At 32.4% G+C, this 14,994-nt stretch overlaps 2 protein-coding genes across 2 annotated transcripts in view; one reads left to right on the top strand and one right to left on the bottom strand.

Annotated features, from left to right (window-relative positions):
* The window catches only part of LOC130899123 (nuclear receptor-binding protein homolog), a 39,898-nt gene extending 28,581 nt beyond the window's left edge, over positions 1-11,317 (top strand). Inside the window, exons 8-10 of the mRNA XM_057808900.1 lie at positions 8,527-8,713; positions 9,892-10,011; positions 11,075-11,317. Of these exons, the coding sequence (XP_057664883.1) occupies positions 8,527-8,713; positions 9,892-10,011; positions 11,075-11,284 (517 nt within the window). The 3' untranslated portion in view covers positions 11,285-11,317. The remainder of the gene's footprint in view (positions 1-8,526; positions 8,714-9,891; positions 10,012-11,074) is intronic.
* On the bottom strand, positions 2,142-5,145 carry LOC130899124 (lipoamide acyltransferase component of branched-chain alpha-keto acid dehydrogenase complex, mitochondrial). Its single transcript, XM_057808901.1, has 2 exons — positions 4,163-5,145; positions 2,142-2,587 (listed from the first exon to the last, which is right to left on the bottom strand). The coding sequence occupies exons 1-2, from the start codon at positions 5,010-5,012 to the stop codon at positions 2,175-2,177; spliced, it is 1,263 nt and encodes a 420-aa protein (XP_057664884.1). The 5' UTR covers positions 5,013-5,145; the 3' UTR covers positions 2,142-2,174.
* Positions 11,318-14,994: the final 3,677 nt, after the last annotated feature.

Here is a 14,994-nt window from a genome sequence, read left to right on the forward strand (position 1 = left end):
GAGGTATCTTAATATGTTAGACACACTTAAAAATGTTATAGGGTACAAAAGAGGTCCGATATGGGGTAATAGGAAGTTGTTATATCCGATATGAGGTATCTAAATGTGTTACGACAATCTTAAAAATGTTATCGGGTACAAAAGAGGTCCGATATGGGGTAATAGGAGGTTCATAAAACCGATATGAGGTATCTTAATATGTTAGACACACTTAAAAATGTTATCGGGTACAAAAGAGGTCCGATATGGGGTAATAGGAAGTTGATATATCCGATATGAGGTATCTAAATGTGTTACGACAAACTTAAAAATGTTATCGGGTACAAAAGAGGTCCGATATGGGGTAATAGGAGGTTCATAAAACCGATATGAGGTATCTTAATATGTAAGACACACTTAAAAATGTTATCGGGTACAAAAGACGTCCGATATGGGGTAATAGGAAGTTGATATATCCGATATGAGGTATCTAAATGTGTTACGACAAACTTAAATATGTTATCGGGTACAAACTGGTTGAGTTACAGTCTCCCGTGGCATATTTTTCGCTTTTCATTTCATCAATCTTAACGAAAACCGTGAATATATAATTTAATGCCCGTACAGGTTAATAGTTCGAGTAGCGGTTGTTTTATTTTTCGAAAAGACGCGATTTGAATCAATGTTTTGTGAATTGATATTTATATCGAAAAAAAAAGTGGTACGCCCATGTACCGGTGAACAAAGTATGATATTATCGAATCTATCTTTCCCCCCCACTCTCTTCTCGCAATATAAGACTCGAGTTTTGATATGAAATCGACGCTATTCGACGCTGAATTGTCTGGCGAATTATCTATAATATTTTGTAAATAATTTTGTTAAATTAAATTATGATGGTGACGTTGGATTTGTTGTTGTGTCAACTCGAAGGTCTCTCATTATCGCCCGTAGGAAATTCGAAATTTCTTAATACGAGGTGAGTTCGAAAACTATTTTAGGTATTTCGTCTCGGACGTTAAATTTTTAGTTTTTTTTTTTCATTTGAAAACTACACTATTTTTTTTCGTATAATTTTTTTGTCGTTGCTGATCGAGAAATTGTTTTGGAACGTTTATTGTTATATAAAAAAAATTATCACAAACATCGAAATCCGGCGAAAGAAGTGGTCGTTTCGTAACTCATCATCTACCAAGTCGTTTTTTGTGAACCAAGTGAGCTAGAGGTCTGTTTTTTTATGAAGTACGTCATAAAAATACAGTTTATCGCTTATTTTCACGAGAAATATAATCTCGGAGATCTAAATCTGGCGAAATAGGTGGCGGTTACCTACTAGATCATCTTACCAAGTCTTTTTTTGTGAACCAAGTGAGCTAGAGCTCCGTTTTTTCATAAAGTACGTCATAAAAATACAGTTCTTCGCTTGTTTTCACGAAAAAAATAATCTCGGAGACCTAAATCTGGCGAAAAAGGTGGCAGTTTCGTACTAATTCATCTATCAAGTCGTTTTGTGTGAACCAAGTGAGCTAGAGCTCCGTTTTTTCATAAAGTACCTCATAAAAATACAGTTCATCGCTTGTTTTCACGAAAAAAATAATCTCGGAGACCTAAATCTGGCGAAAAAGGTGGCAGTTTCGTACTACATCTTCAATAAAATCGTTTTTTGTGAACCAAATGAGCTATAGCTCTGTTTTTTTTATGAAATACGTCATAAAAATACAGTTTCTCCCTTTTATCCTCAAGAAAAATAATCTCGGAGACCTAAATCTGGCGAAAAAGGTGGCAGTTTCGTACTAATTCATCTATCAAGTCGTTTTGTGTGAACCAAGTGAGCTAGAGCTCCGTTTTTTCATAAAGTACCTCATAAAAATACAGTTCATCGCTTGTTTTCACGAAAAAAATAATCTCGGAGACCTAAATCTGGCGAAAAAGGTGGCAGTTTCGTACTACATCTTCAATAAAATCGTTTTTTGTGAACCAAATGAGCTATAGCTCTGTTTTTTGTTGACGTACAAAATGTGTCCAATTTTGATGAAATAGATAAATGTAACATAATATACAGGGTTTTTCACTTATTAATTGAAAAAAAAAAGAGTCGAGATGCTTCAGCAGAAGAAAGGCGCGTGTAAATTCGACTAGAAGTTGATTCCAAATAAAAATCAATTTTTTTTTCACGAATTTTTATTATTTAACGTTCAAATATGGAAAAATAACAGATACGGATTTTCCAATTGCGTTTTGACGTCTGTAACGAACCGCGCCATGGTGGCGCCGTCTATAATTCGATGATCCGCCGACGCGCTGACCGCTGCCACTTCTCGCGCCACCAAATTCCCCCCTCCGTCGTACCTCGGTAGAATTTTGGATCTTCCTATCGCCATTATGGCGACTTGGGGCGGTAAAATGACGGGTTTCAAATGGGTACCGCCTATCGAGCCGATATTCGATAAAGTGAAAGTGCCGCCTGTTAAATCTGTCGGGGAAAATTTGGCTTCTTTGCCGTTTTTGAGGAGTCGTTGAATTTCTTGGGAAATTTCGATGATCGATCGATTTTGTACGTCTTTTACGACGGGTACTGCGAGACCGAGCGGCGTGTCCATTGCTATACCTGAAAAAATCGATATTCAATTAAATATTTCAATTTTTCTTATCGAAAATCGAGTTTTCTTTTCGAGAAATTCGTCGCTTTGTATCTCGCAAATCTAGTTATACTATAAGTCGAGCAAACTTTTCGGTCGCCCCTTGTATATTTCCGAACAAGAAGTCGATATAATTGACGAAAATCTCATTTTTTTTTTGAAAAAATTTCTAAATCGACTTAATTCACGATTACCCCTCGTATCTAATAAAACGAAAATTCCTCTATTTCCGTATATTTTCTTGAAAATTCCATCATTTTCATGTATATGACGAAAATTTCATTTTTTTTTGAGAAAATTTCATTAAATTAAATTTCCAATTGCCCCTCGTATCCAATAAAACGAAAATTTCGGTATTTCCATTCATTTTCTTAAACGTTCTATCATTTTCATATTTTTTCCACAAAATTTCATTTTTTCAAGAAAATTTCTTCATCAAATTAATTCACGATTACCCCTCGTATCTAATAAAACGAAAATTCCGTTATTTCCGTATGTTTTCTTGAAAATTCCATCATTTTCATGTTTTTTCCACAAAATTCATTTTTTCAAGAAAATTTCTTTCTCAAATTAATTGACGATTACCCCTCGTATCTAATAAAACAAAAATTACGGTATATCTATTCATTTTGTTGAAAATTCCATCATTTCTATCTATTTGACGAAAATTTCGTTATTTTCAAAAAAATTTCATTAAATTAAATTTTCAGTTGCCCCTCGTATCTAATAAAACGAAAATTCCGTTATTTCCGTATATTTTCTTGAAAATTTCATCATTTCTATCTATTTGACGAAAATTTCATTTTTTTTTTTTGACAAAATTTCATTAAACTAAGTTTCCAATTAACCCTCGTACCTGATTAAAAAATTTCGATATTTCCATATATTTTCTCAAAAGTTCCATTATTTCGATATATTTTACGAAATTCATGTTTTTCAAGAACATTTCTTTATTAAATTAAATTTCCAGTTGCCCCTCGTATATATCAAAATATAAATTCCATTATCATATCAATCATATCAATTTCCAAATCACCCCACGTATATATTAAAAAATAATTCGATTACTTCTTTTAATACTTAGTTGTTTTCTAGTCGCCCCTTGTATTTCATCCAAATGAATCTTATTTGTTTCATCAAATCAATATCACAAGTGCCCCTCGTATTTCATCCAAATTAATTCTATTTTCATGAAATTTTCGAAATATTGTGTTTAGAAAATCAATTTTCCAATTGCCCCCCGTATATGTTTTTCATGATATATAAATAACTTCATTCAAAGAATATTTCCACAATCATCCCTCGTATTTTTTCCAAATTTTCCAAATAATATTCTTCGAAAATCAATTTCAGAAGCGCCCCTTGTATTCTATTTAAAAAACTTTCCAAATAATTTTCTTCGAGGATCAATTTTGCAATAGACCCTCGTATTTTAAGAATATCATTTATTATTTTATCAAATTTTGGAAATAATGTTCTGCGCAAATCAATTTCCAAATCATCCCTCGTATTTCTCGAAAATTGAAAAAAAAAAAATTACTAACCTATATTATGCCCACTATGATAAACAACGTGTTCGACATTCTCGTCGACCGAAGCATTAACGATCGGATATTTTCGTAAAGAATTCGATACGGCCTTGACCAAAAACGGCAACGGAGACATCTTCAAATCACGTTTATCTTTCAATAATTTTCTTAAATCGCTAATTTCCGTAAAATCGATATCGTCCCCGTAAACGAAATGTGGTATCTTAAGAGCTTCAGTCATCGTTTTTATCATCGTCTTCTTAAATCCTTTAATAGATTCGATTCTATCGTTTCCCCCCGTATTAATATCGCTAGAATATCGTTCCAGATATTTCTCTTTTTCCCCCGTATTAATATCACTAGTAGATCGTTCGAGGTATTTGAGAACGTCTTCTTTCAAAATCCTCCCGTTTCTACCTGTTGGTTTAATTTTATTCACATCGACGTTATATTCTTTAACCAATCTTCTTACCGAAGGTATACATAAAACAGAAGATTCTTCGGGTTCTTTAATTACTTCTTTCGTCGTTTCTTCTTCCTTTTCGTTAGAATCGGTTTCAATATCGACTAGAGGTCGTCCTACGTAAGCGGTTTCGTCTATGTTGTAGTGCAATTTCGATATTACCCCGTCGTATCTACTCGTTATTGTAACTGATGCTTTGTCGCTCTGTACTTCGCAAATATCGTCGAATTGGGACACTTTATCGCCTTCTTTTACGAACCATTCTTTAATTAGTACTTCGCGAATACCTTCACCTATGTCCGATAAATTGAACGACACTTTACCGAATAGTTTATTGTAAATGTGTAAATTTCTACGATGATTTAACGTCGTTTTATTGAAAATTTTGCTGTAAATCAACATGGCGGTCGTCGTGTTGGTCGACACGTTACTAACATATTATTATGGTAAAATATTCTTATCTGTTTACACTTGTAACGAAAGGTTAAACGATTCAGAACTTGATTCGTTCTTATCGTTATTAAAAACTACATGCAAGTTTTTTTCGTTGGATTTTAACGTTCCATGAATTTAATTGAAGCTATTATGTGTTAATTTTTTTTTATTAAGGACCATTGGTTTCGTACGAAAATTATTAAGGGTCAGTGGTAGATTGAAATGAATTTTAATAAGATCTCGATTTGTTTTAACTATAATATATTATAATTGGGGATTAGATAAAGACACTACAATTTTTATTAAGGACCATTGGTTTCAAACGAAAATTATTAAGGTTCAATGGAAGATACGACTATTTTTAATAGGGACCATTGGCTTCCAAATTGAAATCATTAAGGCTCATTGGAAGATACGATTATTTTTATTAAGGACCATTGGCATTGAAATTATTAAGGCTCAATGGAATAAACGATCATGTTCATTAAGGACCATTGGATTTGAAATTGAAATTATTAAGGCTCAATGGAAGATACGATCATTTTTATTAAGGATCATTGATTTCAAACGAGAATTATTAAGGTCCAATGGTAGATTGAAAATATTTTTTAATGAAGACTCATTTGTTTTAAATCGTTATTTTGAAATGGAAATTATTAAGGCTCAGTAGTAAATTTGAATTTCTGTTTCGTTAAAGCCCATTGGTTTGAAATGTGTAAAATTCTGTGTTAATGGCAGATGAACCTTATTTTATTTAACATATTCACTTCGCGCTGGACATTATTAAGGGTCAATGGTGGATTTAAAATATTTTCATTAAGTTCCATCGGCTACAAACGAATATCATTAATGTGTCAATGGTGGACTCGAATATTTTTTTAATGGATTTCCATTAATTATGATTGTATATTATTAAGGGTCAATGGGGGATGAAATATAGTTTCGTTAAGTATCATTGATCTTAAACGAGAATTATTAAGTGTCAATGATATATTTTTATTAAGGTCCATTGGTATGAAACGGGAATTATTAAGGGTCAATGGTAAATCGAATCATTTTTTTTTGTTGTTTGTTGAGGATTTTTAAATTTTTTTAGATTTCATTAAGGGTCAATGGTTGATGAAACATTTTTTATTTTTTTTTGAAGAAGCATTATTTAGAGTCAATGGTGAATGAAACATTATTTAGTAAATGAATTATTAAGGGTCAATGGTGGAAGGGACTTTTATTAAAATTAATTTCTTTTAATCGAAAATTATTAAGGGTCAATGGTAATTTGGGCAAATTTTTCAATAAGGTTCATTGATTCAGAATGAGAATTTTTAAATTTTGTCAGATTTCATTAAGGGTCAATGGTTGATGAGACGTTTCTTATTTTTTTTAAAGAGACTTTATTAAGGGTCAATTGAAACAATGTTTTTTGATCACTTTTGGTTATAAAATGAAATGATTAAAGGTCGATGGTGAAAAAAATGTATCGTCATTAATTTTTCCGTATTCTATGCGTGTTTTTTTCTCCGAATTGTGTTTTCTCGGTCTATTTGAGACAAACTGTATAATATCTCGCGTTAACTGAAGAATATTGAAAATTTTTCCCATATTGGGCGATATTTCAACGATGTAACACCGAGATAATGTTATCAGGTGACATAGATAACGATAACATGGAAATGATCCTATTTTTTATAGATCGAACTCTATAAATAGATTAATAAATTTGCGTACGAAAAACAAAAAATCGTAGATCAAAAAAAAACTGACCTACGTGTGAAAATGAATAAAAATCGCAAGGAAAGTTATTTTTGGCCGTGACACCTGGGTATTACGTCATCCTTTTATTTTTTTCGACGAGTATTCTCTGTGTGTATCATAGAGACAGTCGGTCTATTAATATTTAGATAAATCTCGAGATAAAACATTGAATTATTTGAATTTATTTTTCGATTCGAACGTTATCAGGTGAGAATTTTTTTTAATCGTTTTATAACATCTAATAATTCCATCTCGCATTATTTATTAGTCACGATTGGATATTTCGTAATTTCGGCCCGTAATCAAATTATAAATTTCAATACCCGTCGTGGTATATAGACCAGATAGCAATTGTTAATGATGATAATACGAAATATTCGATTTAATGAGGATCTTAATTATTAGAAAACTAACATTTATCGCAAATATTCCGCTCGTATTTTGTTAAAAACCAAAATAAGTCAAAACGTCGATTTTCGAAATTCTATCAGAAGAAAAACAAAAAAACTATTTACCGAAAAAAAACGTATGAAAAGATCTTACGAAAAAAATATAAATAAATAGAAAAAATGCAATGTTCGTATTGGTATATAGCCCTCGTAGCGATGATTATTATCGGTCTTATCACCTCGTATTTATTAGGATAAAATATATGAGTGGAGATTTTTTAAATTTTGTATTTATCTGGTGCTAAACAATCCCGGTCGCCTAAATCGACCCCAGAACCATAGATAAATAATCGTTTTAGGTACATTTAAACTAGCTTTCGATCTTTTTTGTAAATAAATTATTTTCGATATTTTTCAATCACTTTTCGACCTTTTTCCATAGATAAATATTTGTTTTTGTTTTATTTGAACTACTTTTCGATATTTTTCCATAGATAAATTATTTTTAGTATTTTTAAATCACTTTTCAATCTTTTTTTACAGAAAAAATTGTTTTCGGTACATTCGATACGGTATTTCGGTACTCTTCGATATATTTTTTCCATAGATAAATAATCGTTTCTGGTACATTTGAACTAACTTTCGATCGTTTTTGTTTCAATAGATTTCGATTGCAGGTACTTTTGAACTACGTTTCGATCATTATCCATAGATAAATTATTTTCGGTGTTTTTTAATCACTTTTTAACCTTTTCTTATACATAAATTGTTCTCGTTACATTTGAACTACTCTTCGATGTATTTTTTCAATAGAGAAATTGTTTCAGATTTCTTTGAAATCATCTTGGATTATTTTTCATAGATAAACAATCTATTCTAGTACATTCGAACTAACTTTCGATCATTTTTACCATAGAAACCGATTTCTGGTGCTTTTGAACTACTTTTCGATCTCTTTCCATTGATAAATTATTTTCGGTATTTATCAATCATTCTTCGCCTTTTTTTTCATAGATAAATTATTTTCGTTACATTTAAACTACTCCTCTATATATTTTTTCCATTGATAAACAATCTATTCTGGTACATTCGAACTAACTTTCGATCATTTTTTACCATAGAAACCGATTTCGACCTTTTTTTATAGATAAATAATCGTTTTAGGTAAATTTGAACTACTTTTTTGATATTTTTTTCCATCAAATAAAAATATGCGAATATATAAAATTCAATGTCCGTTTCTGTATATAGTTAGCGTAGCGATGATTATTATCGGATTTATCACCTAGAATTTATCGAAAAAAAATATGTGAGTGGAGAATTTTTTAATCTTTTTATAGGAATGGTATTTATCCGTTGACTGCTTTCGGTGCTAAACAACCCCCGCCGCCCAGATCTAGGGCGATATCACCGGAAATGGCGGAATCCGTCAAATCCGTCACCCCCGAACCCACCGACGTAGAAACTAGGAAAATTGTTAATATGATGTGTGATGTCAAATCCAAAGAAGAAAGCTGTGATTTATTGGTAAGTACAATTCACGTGTCATTTTGACGTGTGGCCACAAGATCGAGTGCCCGGAGGACCATTGGAACAATTGAATCCACCAATGACCCTTAAAAATTCAAGATTAGAACATCAGATTGAAAAAAATTGAATCTACCAATGACCCTTAATAATTGTCTTTAAAGACTAATGGAATTTGATAAAAAAAATTTATGTACCATTGATCCTTAATAAATTCAAATTAAAACAAATAGACTTTATTAAATAATGTTTTAATCCACCATTGACCCTTAATAATCTCACTTGAAAATAAAAGATTTTATAATCTACCAATGACCCTTAATTATTCATGTTCGGAATTACTATTTACAATCGAACATTGACCCTTAATCCTATTTTGACAAGTGTTTTTTTTTTAAGTTCTAAATTCACCATTGACCCTTATTATTTTTAAATTTAAGCAAATGGACTTTGATAATAAGGGTCAATGATGAATTTAGACACTTTTTGAAACATTTTTATCAAATTAGGATTATTAAGGGTCATTGTTCGATTGTAAGTATTAATTTCGAACATGAATAATTAAGGGTAATTGGTAGATTATGAAATATTTTATTTTCAAGTGAGATTATTAAGGGTCGGTGGTAGATTAAAACATTATTTTATAAAGTCTATTTGTTTTAATTTGAATTTATTAAGGGTCATTGGTAGATTCAATTTTTTTCAATCTGTTCTAATCTTGAATTTTTAAGGGTCAATGGTAGATTCAATTGTGTCCAATCAACATGAATAATTAAGGGTAATTGGTAGATTTTCAAATATTTTATTTTCAAGTGGGATTATTAAGGGTCAATGGTGGATTGAAACATTCTCCATTTGTTTTAATTTGAATTTATTAAGGGTTAATGGTACATACATTTTTTTTATCAAATTCCTTCAAAGACAATTATTAAGGGTCACTGTTAGAGTTGAATTTCTTTTTATTTACTGATTTAATCTTGAATTTTTAAGGGTCAATGGTGGATTCAAACATTTTTTATTAAGGTCCATTTGATTGAATCTAAAAATATTAAGGCTCAATGGTAATTTTTTGACACTATTTCTTTTAAAAAAGGATTCATTGGTTTTGAACGTGAATTATTAAGGATCAATGATAGATTGGTAGGTGAAAAGTGTTTTTTTTTTTCAATTTTTTGCAGTTGACTATTGTACTACGTATGGATGATAAGATGAATAGGCAGTTAACCAGTTGTATATCGCCAGGAGACAACCCCAAGGTGTTAGCTCAGGAATTGGTCCATTACGGTTTTATAAATGAAGTAAGTAATAAACGCCATACGGTCGATATACACCTACGGGCGTATCTTTTTATATTCGAAGGAAGACGTGGAATCGGAACGAATCTCGACGTTTCAATAGAGAAATGCCAATGTTTCGGTACACATTTGAACTACTTTTCGATTTTTCCAATGATTTACCCTCGATTTTGGTACATTTGAACTACTATTCGATTTTCCACTATAGACAAAAGTTTTTTTGTTATCGCATAGTACGTTTTCGGTATTTTTATGGTACATTTGAACTACTTTTCGATATCGCTCGAATTTGGTACATTTGAACTACTATTCCACTGTTGCAGAAATTATCGGTCGATTTTGGTACATTTGAACTACTATTCTATTTTTATCGGAAAACAGATTTGTTTTTGCTGCATTCGAACTATTCGATCTACTCCGAAAGACAAATGTTCGTTTTCCTTTATTTTTATGATGAAAATACGTGCTTTTCCGTACATTTGAACTACTTTCCGTATTTTATTTCTTTTGTAGATACATTATCGTTTTCGGTACGTTTGATCTACTTTCGAAGAAAACGAATTTCCGGTACTTTTGAACTACTTTTGGATCATTTTCCATAGATAAATTGTTTCAAATCACTTTTCGATTTTTTTTTCATGAATAAATTGTTTTCGGTACGTTTGAACTATTTTTCGTTATATTTTTCGAAGAAAACGAATTTTCCGTGCATTTGAACTACTTTACGTGATATATTTAGAAGAAAACTAATTTCTGTTACTTTTGAACTAACTTTGGATCATTTTCCATAGATAAATTGTTTCAAATCACTTTTCGATTTTTTTTCATGGATAAATTGTTTTCGGTACGTTTGAACTACTTTTCGTTATATTTTCCGAAGAAAACGAATTTTCGGTGCATTTGAACTACTTTTCTTATTTGATAAATGATAGTTTTCACTACATTTGAACTATTCTCACTGTATCTTTTTCGTTTTCCATAAACGAATAATCTTTTTCGGCATTTTAATTTTCTTATATTTATTTTGTTATTCGTAGACAAATAATCGTATGGTTTTTTCTTTTAGACGGACCGAGATAAGATAGCGAATTTAATAGAAGAATCAATACAAAATTCGACGACATCCGGTAGCAGCAGTCCGACGCACGCGTTTCCCACTTTTCCCGCCATACCGCTATTGACGACGTTACCGCAACCGGTGCCCGTATTGGCGACGAATTCCCTACCTCCCCCCGTCGTCGTTACGACCCAAGTACCGATGCATTCTACCAGTTAGTGAACCGCCCCCTCGACGAAAAAAGAAGAAAAATTAATAATATAAATAATAATAATAATAATAATAATATGAATAATAATAGCCCCCGGTTCCCCTTTATCGAAGAGGAGCCCCATTTCGGAGAAGACTGTTTTTTCGAGTAGCGCCGAGTCGCTCGCTAGTCAAGACACACCAACACACACATTCACACACACATACACACACTCACCAACATACGCACGTGGTGGCCGCGCGTTTTAAATCTGTCTGTGATCGAACTAGAAGAAGAAATTTATATTTTAACAAAAAAAAAATTGAAATTTGATCGACACTCGATTTGCGAACGGGACATCGGACTGTTTCTTTTTCTTTTCTTTTTTTTTTTCGTTCAACAAATACTCGTAAATACATTTTCTATTTTTTTTTTTTAGATCCTTGAGACTGATATAAATTATTCGTTAGACAAACAGAAAAAGAAAAACAAGAAAAAGAAGAAAATTTCGTTATTTTTTGCGAGACGTCCGTATAGCGAAATTGAAGGGACAATGAGCGTCCGGTACTTTCGAACTACTACGCAACCCTACCTCGATACGTCCGAATTACTTTACCGTAGGTTCGCGCTACGTTCGTACTACTTTTCTGTGTAACTGAAAGTTTGCGGTACGTTCGAACTACTTTTCGATGTAATCGTAAATTCGCGGTACGTTCGTACTACTTTCACCGAACAGACCGTGGAGAATGTACTCCACGGTCTGTTCGGTACGTTCGAACTACTTTCATGCATTTCCACGGTACGTTCGAACTACTTTTCGATGTAATCGTAAATTCGCGGTACGTTCGTACTACTTTCACCGAACAGACCGTGGAGAATGTACTCCACGGTCTGTTCGGTACGTTCGAACTACTTTCATGCATTTCCACGGTACGTTCGAACTACTTTTCGATGTAATCGTAAATTCGCGGTACGTTCGTACTACTTTCACCGAACAGACCGTGGAGAATGTACTCCACGGTCTGTTCGGTACGTTCCAACTACTTTCATGCATTTCCACGGTACGTTCGAACTACTTTTCGATGTAATTGTAAATTCGCGGTACGTTCGTACTACTTTCATCCTTTCATCAAGGTATGTTCGAACTACTTTTTGATAAAAGTGTAAGTTCGTGGTACATTCGAACTACTTTCTACCAACCCCTGTTACGCATGAATTTTTTTGCCCAGATGTACGGGGTCAATAGTAAATACGGAAAAACGAACGAATTGTCCTTATTATCCTTTCCATTTCGCGTGGTTTTCGTCTCGCGAGATTCCGACGGTGGGAGGTGGGGGGTCGCCAAACGAAATAATCGATTATCGGATTATTATTATTATTTTTTTTTTTTTTTCGATTTCGTTTTTCGGATTTACCAACGAATCGTTCGAAAACGACGAGTCTCCATTCGCGGTTAACTTTTTCCCGCCTAAAAAAAAACAAAGTTATTTTTGGCCCGAACGAAAAAAAAAAACGAAAATTTCGAATTTTTGGGACATAAACGGGAACATTGGAGGCGATTTTTGGTCGTTTTTGTCCCAAGTTGTCTAGACGTTCACGTTTGAGGTCATTTCTAGTAAGGTGTTCAATTATTTTACCAGTTGACAGATTTTTTGATCTTATTCTCTAAGATGGAATCGAGGCGAAGTCTGTTTATAGACTTTTTTGTTCAAATTTTCGCATTTATTCTCCATTAGGATCACTTTTGTCCTAATCCATTCTCGATCCTTCATTGGATTATTTGTTATCCCAAATTTTCTCTCTCGAATCTATATTCGGATCCTTTTTGTCCCATTGGGGTCGTTTTTGTCCCAATTTCTTCTCCAATTCCTCATTTGATTTCTTTTCCTCTCCCTCTACTCTATATTTGAATCCTTTTTGTTGAAATTTCTATTCAATTTTTCATTGTGGTGGTTTTTATCCCAATTTCCTTTCTTAAATTCCTATTGGGATCCTCATTTTTCATTAGGCTTATTTTTGCCTCAATATTCTCCCTCAAATCCTCATTTGCATCCCTTTTGTCCCAAATTTTTCCTTATTGATTTTACTTTGGGATCGTTTTCCTCTATTTTTTCCACCCTGCGGGATTTTCTAACCGCATCTGTTTTTCCTTGGGATCGTTCAGTTACATTTTCGTCTTTGTAGAAATTTTCAACCAAATTTCTTTGGGTCGACGATATTTTTCTTCCGATTTGGGGTCATTTCGTCCCAATTCCTTTTTTTGACGGAGTTTTCATAGAATTATTTTGGATCGAGAATATTTAGGGTGATTTTGGGACGTTTTTTCCCGAATTGGGGTCATTTCATCACAATTTCTGTTTTGGCGAGGTTTTTGATCAAATTCATATGGATCGAGGATATTTGGGATCATTTTATCCTAATGTTAACCTGGGCGGTGTTTTTGCACCGATTTATTAAGTTCCACTAATATAGTGATCGATTTTATTTCGATTTTCGTTTATTTTCGAGTTCGTCGGGTGTAAAATTACGTCGCACCCTCGTATAAATGGTACGAATGTTTTTTGTTCGTTCGAGCTACGCTCCCCCGTGAATATAAAATAGGTGTACATAGTTTGAAATGAATAAATAAAAAAAATTGATAGCCTTGTACGAAAGAAAACAAAAAAATTGTAGATATCGAATTTTTTTATCGAAAAAAAAAACTATATATACACAGTGACATAAAAAAACAACAACAAAATACTTAGAAGTAAGAAAATAATTATTATTTATTATAACGCATTGAATTTAGTGAAAAAAAACAAATGGAAAAAGAAGAACTCTACCGGTAGAAATTTTTTTTATTCGTCGCCACCCTGTATAGTATCGTAATCGAAATAATTTACCGCCGCCTCCCGTAAGTAATATCCCCGTTAAAACTTCTTATAATCTTATCATATAATTAATTTATTGAATTTTGATTTATTTTTTCAATTTTTCACGGAAATATTTATGTCGGGCAGTATAATTTCGACGCATCGTTTATATATAAAAATTTCTACCGGTTTCCGTAGAGGCCCCATGTGATATTGAGCTCAAAATTAGTTCGGCCCAAGCTGATTAGTTTAATTATTTTTTTTTGCCGAAATTCAAACGAAAAAAATATTTTGAGTTTATACTACAATACAAAAAAAATTACAACTTACAGGATTTGTTATTTATTACGTTTTTTTATTTAAGTAATAAATGTTATATTTTCCTAATGCTCGATTTGTTTGTTTTAATTCGATTTCTTACTGTCGAACAAACAAGAAGAACATATGTTGATGCATATCAATTTTCCGATCGGAGATACAGTTTCCCAGAAAACCCAATTTTCATGACTTTTCCCCACTATTCTCTCCTTAATGAATTTTCAGAAACTGATGACATTCTCATATCGAAGAAAACCCCGAGTGAAATCGGAGGAATTTTTTTCGTCTTATTGAAAATTTGAAAAAATGACATACTTTGACAGTATTTAGAAACCCACAAGGTATCACGTATATTTTTATCCGTTTTTTCAAAAATCAGCTACACGCAGCGCCATCTGATAGATAATACCAAAACTTTACCGTCCAATCTGCTGTAAAGTAGGAAATTAGAAAATTATATTATGTAGTTTAGACATTCTATAATAGAGGGCGCACCAAGTATAATTCTAATGATCCTCCATTATTCTTTAATAGAGGCATCGCCATCTGTACAACAGTAACCAAAC

This window comes from Diorhabda carinulata, chromosome 10 (genome assembly GCF_026250575.1).
Source record: "Diorhabda carinulata isolate Delta chromosome 10, icDioCari1.1, whole genome shotgun sequence".
Lineage (NCBI taxonomy): Eukaryota > Metazoa > Arthropoda > Insecta > Coleoptera > Chrysomelidae > Diorhabda > Diorhabda carinulata.

Coding starts and splice junctions, on each gene's coding strand:
- LOC130899124 (XM_057808901.1), bottom strand. CDS start 5,012: ATGTTGATTTACAGCAAAATTTTCAATAAAACGACGTTAAATCATCGT. Junction 2,588..4,162: donor TCATAGTGGGCATAATATAG/GTTAGTAATTTT, acceptor CGATTTTTTCAG/GTATAGCAATGGACACGCCG.